General features: G+C 30.9%; 1 protein-coding gene across 1 annotated transcript; it reads right to left on the bottom strand.

The window, feature by feature from the left end:
• Positions 1-6: 6 nt before the first annotated feature.
• LOC140966824 (uncharacterized) lies at positions 7-2,111 on the bottom strand. The gene is made up of 5 exons (XM_073427090.1): positions 1,609-2,111; positions 1,371-1,447; positions 1,081-1,117; positions 876-984; positions 7-568 (listed from the first exon to the last, which is right to left on the bottom strand). Exons 1-5 carry the CDS (start codon positions 1,868-1,870, stop codon positions 52-54), a joined length of 1,002 nt encoding a protein of 333 aa, XP_073283191.1. The 5' UTR covers positions 1,871-2,111; the 3' UTR covers positions 7-51.
• Between the last annotated feature and the right edge of the window lie 3,255 nt (positions 2,112-5,366).

The raw sequence follows: 5,366 nt of genomic DNA, 5'->3' as shown, positions 1-5,366 counted from the left end.
TATCCGTTGACACTAACAAGTACTTGAAATCTCACTTAGAATTTGTCTCATTCATAGAGTCAGATCTAAAGTACTTGCCATCTTTGCATTCTTCTTGTCTCCATTAATTTGGTATTTTGAAGGTGTTGAAAACAAGGAGAGAGTTAAGGTGCTATCAACCTCATCATCGTTCAAGCTCGTTTCCATGTTTTCCTCGTTTACTTGTGTCGTTTTTAGGGATAGGTTGAGATCAAGATTCATCTCGGGCGAAAACTTTCTCTTCAAGGTGCTGATCTCATCTCGAGCCATTGGTGTTTTCTTGAGTAAAGGAAGAGGACTATGAACATGGACATCATCATGTTCTCGTCCTCCACCTCGCCATCTTGGAGCGAAATCTTGCTTAGTCGAGCTCGTTACCATTTGGGTTTGCGAGGATCTTTGATTCATAAAGGTTTCAATATTGTTTTTGTATTTTTCAAGAACTTTCCAAGAAGAAGATCCATAAGATCCATTTCTTATAATATTGTTGGATGATGCCAAGCCTTTAGGGCTATAGATTGAATTGCTACCCCAAATGTAATCCCTATATCTGCAAACATGTAGAACACACATGCAAATAAAATACTTACATTACATCTCAAGAAAACAAGGCTTAATCTGGTTTTGAATGTCAAATTTCTGCAAGAAAACAAGGCTTAATCGGGTTTTGAATGTCAAATTTCTGTTTCTGATGAAAGAAGTGACATATTGTATCCTTAAAAAACTTTAAAATGATTCACTAAAAGAATATAATTCATTAATACATACGAATTTAAAGCCGATATAAAATAACAACAAATAGGCCAATGGATAAAATACAGCCAAGTTTTTAATAGAACCATTGATGGTTCACATACCGAAAACTTGAAATAGGTGTTTGGTTGCAACTTTGTAGCATGGGAAGCTGGCTAAGGTTGTAGATACGGCGATCACCAGCATCAAGTAAAAGTCTTTGCTCCGATAAAACTGTTAATACAAAATTTCCTCCAAATTAAAGTTCAATAAATCAAAGAGCCCAAACCCTAATTCTTGCGCTGCGCAATATATATATTATATATGTACCTTGATTGGGATCATCAATCTTCTTGCTTCTGTGCATCTAATCACAAAAAATCAAAAGATATGTTGAAAAAATCAGCATCATACTAAATTTAATTTAGTCAAGAGAAGTTCATGTAGCCAGATCCGTGAAGTTTGTAATTAAAATGTATAATTTATTGCGTTGGGTGATCAAAAAGACTTCAAAATTTAGAAATATGCATGAATTTAACTGGAATTTCAATATTTGAGAGACCACCATTCCTACTCCGACACCGGTGACCGAACGCAATAGTATTAAGTGCTCAAAATACCTGAAGATGACTCTTGACATGAGCAATACTAAGGCCTTTAACGTTCATCAGTTGAAGCACCAACTTAGGTGTTGCCCCTGCACCAGAAAACATCATCAAACAACACACATATAGTTGTCATTTACAATCTTAATCTTTGAAAATCATAACAATAAACACGGCGAAATTAAGCGGAACTAAGTCAAACTTCCAATAAAAGTGAAATATTTAATTCTAATTCTAGGGTTAGGTATCTTACTTTCTTGTCCTCCTAGTCTTTCAATAGCATGAAGAAAGCAAATATGGAGCTCGGGTGTCCACCGGAGACGAGGGGTTTTCGACCGGACATACTGCCTGACAGATCCACGGTTACCCTTCTTGCCACTCTCCTCCACCGTACTATTGCTCGAGCTGTTGCCATTAGTCGGCTTGCTATTGGAGACCGACTCTTCTCTCTTGTACTCTTCATCTTCATGATCTCCTTCAGTCTGGAATTGAGGACTTTTCCTGGAATCCTCCATTTTGATATCTTCAGAATTTGTGGTATATAGGTTTTTGCAAATGCACAAAGAATTTTGGTCTTTAATCCATAAAAAAATTAAGCCCTTCAATCATTTAGTTTCAAGAAATGATCTGATTGGATCCAAATTCTTTTTAGATGGGGAAGAGAGTAGATGGAGCTTTAATTATATTCTTGAGAGCATAGAAGAATAACATTTGAGGGAAAGTAGTTAGAAATGGGAATGAAAAATCCCTTGGTTAGGAATGTAAACAAGAATTTTCCATCTCACTATTCTTTTCTACTTGTATTTTTATATATGCATGTATGTATAGGCCTTATAAGTCAAAATGACGACGTCTTACATACATCCGATACCGAAAATTTTGGACAATATTTCTCCCTAAAATCGCTTTTAATATAAACATAAAAAAAATCGCAACGTAATTTAATCTATATATACCATTAATTACTCCTACCTAACAAGTAGAAGTATAAATGAAAAAAATATTAAATTTTATGTCAAATTTATATATAAATATATCATTTGATTTTCACAGCAAAAGATGGGGGCATATATATTATTAGCTCACGTTTTGAACAGTTAGCAGTTTTCTTTTAGGGGGTTTGCGAACATATATGGCAGGTGAATGCATTTAATATCAAGGGTTTAACATGAAAGCTGCACATTTTTTATTTAGGTTAAGCAACAAAAATAACAACAATAATAAGAATAATAGGGGTTTTAATTGGCTTCTTCAATATATATTGATTTAATATTGATCAACTTCTAAATTTAAGTTGGTGTAACCAGCAATATTCGACATCATATCAATAACGTTTTACGCCATATATATCAGCACTATGGCAGAGATCGGACTAAATGTGCAGAAAAAAGCTAATACACATGTAAACTATTTTTGATTTTTTTTTCTGGCTGAAAAAGTTAGTCCTCCAAACTAGTTTGCATTAAGAATTGAGCATTGAACTAATTCAAGATCCATGAAGTAACAATTTTAAAATATTTTATTAAATAGACATCTTTAAATATTGGTAGACTTAATGTTTCAGTTAATATAGTATATATTCCTATATATCACAGCGATATTTTGTATTATTTTAAATCATGGTAACATGATTTCGTTGACCTACGGAGAAATGACAAAAGTCTCAACAGTCAAGTGAAGATAATTGTCCTCTCTTGGACTTGGTAGTATTCAAAATGCTAGAATCTCACTGATCCCAATATGAAATTTTCCTCTCAAATACCCAAAATTGATTCTGTCTCGTTTCATTTTTTTAAAAATAATAAATATTATATTTTATAATACATCTTTAATCAATTTTCACAATGTCCAATAAAATTTTACACATAATCTCATATAAAACTATTTCATGAGTCAAATTTATGAGACGTATCTCCGACTTGACTGGACTAATGAAAAAATATTATATTTATGTCTAAAGTATTGTTTTTCATTGAAGATACGGATCAGATTGACACTTCTCACAAATATAGATTCGTGAAGCCATCTCACAATAGACATACTCGAGATTTTATCACCAATTCTAACTTTTCTGAATTATAAATTAAATCTTTTATTTTAATATGCGTCACTTTCTAATCATTATCCAAACAACTATCAATTCAAATATAATTTAATAAGTATATAAAAAATAAAAAATTATATGAATTAACATATAATACCAATACTATCTTATCGGAAATAATTCTGAACACATTTTTATCCCTTAAAAACCATTTCATCAATGCATTTCCCCGAAAATATTTTCTGAAAACTCTTATCAATAAAAACAAACTAAACATTATAAAGATTCCACGATGCTCAATTGACTATAGTTTAAATTTATAAAATCTTATTAAAAATGGTATTAAAATAATATACACCACACCACACCACACGATGACTTTAACTTTGTCCATTAATATATAATAATTCAATAATTCATTGAGCTACAAATTAATGGTTGCGTGTTGTTGGCGGGCATCTTGCTAGCAGATTATTTTTTTGGTGTCGTCATAATATGTATTTTCTACTATTGTTTTGAAATTTAACAAAATTTTCGCCTTAATATACATGAAAAATAATTTTTTCCGTTCACTGCCTTGTTCAATTTTAAGTTTTGGTCAATTAAGTTTTCAAAGTTTGGTTTTAGTATATTAACTTTTAATTTTCAGCTATTTTGATCAAATCGCTGACATGATATCGGAAAACGCTGAAGTTGCCCCGTAAAACACTGAGACGGCATTGAAAAATGCTGAAGTAGCATCTAAAATTGTTCGAATTGCTAGATGTCTCGTCTATAATTTAACCAAAATATTTGAAAATTAAAAGTGAATAGACCAAAATATCTGGAAAAATAAGAATAATTTATAAACAATTACTTTCTTAATTTTTTTAATCCCTTAAAAAAGCTCCCACTTAATGTTTCTATATATTGTTAGTCACCGAACTAACCTTTACATTATAAAAAATAGATGGAGGAAGATAAAGGATAAATTATTAAAAAGTACTAATCCTCATTTTTCCAACAGTCTACCACTCTGTGATTGTCAAATTATCAACAATTCGTCACAAATTTATTTATTTAAAAAATTTTATAATTCCATTAATATATGCATTTATGGCATTCACAAATGTACGCAGTAATATAAAAAAAAATACCAACAAAAGTGATTCAATTTCCAGTTAATGCAAAGCAAAATTCTATGATCGTGTGTGTTGTCGATTGAAATAAATGTGGGCTGCAAAAACAGCATAAAAGTTTGCATGTTCAAGTTGTAAAAATATAACTTTTTTTAAAATTTTATTTCACGAGCGTCTTGCCAATATTTCACTGCCGTCCGATCAAAAGCCAACACAAAAATTGGCCCTTTTACTCTTGTGACAACGAGCCGAAAGGGATAGAGTTAATATGGGGTTTGAAGCTTTAAAAACATTTCGTATATGCTACGTCGATAATTCAAAAATTATAATCTTACAATATATTTGTATCTTTCTGATTTTGGTTAACTTTGTCGTCGAATTTCAGTTTTAATAAAATATTTTTTTCTTTTTGAAAAGTTTAGTCGTTTTCCTTACATGGTGCCAATCATTGCGTTGAGATGTGCAATGTCATATCGACAGTCTCCTAGAAAAATGACTAAAATTGTGAAAAATAAAAAGATATAGAACTCAGACCGAATTCAACATTAAGGCAAACATACATAATAATAATTTAAAAAATATAATTTTTCTTATTATAATATACGTGTGTGCGCATAGCTAATGCATATGCTAGTACAGGTAAAATATTTACCAGTATTAGCATCTCATGTCTAAACAATGATGTGTAATTTAATAAATTTTGAAGTTAAAAGTTAACTTTATCCTATTTGAGATAAGCATTCCAGATGCGTAAAAAAATTGACGTGAATTTATAAACTCACTCAGGTTTGTATTTGGAATGAAATTAATTTCATGCGAATATAATTATAATGAATTTCAAGCACACCT

This window comes from Primulina huaijiensis, unplaced genomic scaffold, assembly GCF_012295235.1.
Source record: "Primulina huaijiensis isolate GDHJ02 unplaced genomic scaffold, ASM1229523v2 scaffold208072, whole genome shotgun sequence".
NCBI classification, from domain to species: domain Eukaryota; kingdom Viridiplantae; phylum Streptophyta; class Magnoliopsida; order Lamiales; family Gesneriaceae; genus Primulina; species Primulina huaijiensis.
This window is presented reverse-complemented; position numbering and strand designations above follow the sequence as displayed.

Bases quoted from the DNA above. Each gene is read 5' to 3' on its own strand.
- LOC140966824 (XM_073427090.1), bottom strand. From the start codon at position 1,870: ATGGAGGATTCCAGGAAAAGTCCTCAATTCCAGACTGAAGGAGATCAT. The intron at 985-1,080 runs GTACATATATAA...TTGTATTAACAG, and splicing joins GATTGATGATCCCAATCAAG to TTTTATCGGAGCAAAGACTT. The intron at 569-875 runs GTATGTGAACCA...ACATGTTTGCAG, and splicing joins ACACCTATTTCAAGTTTTCG to ATATAGGGATTACATTTGGG.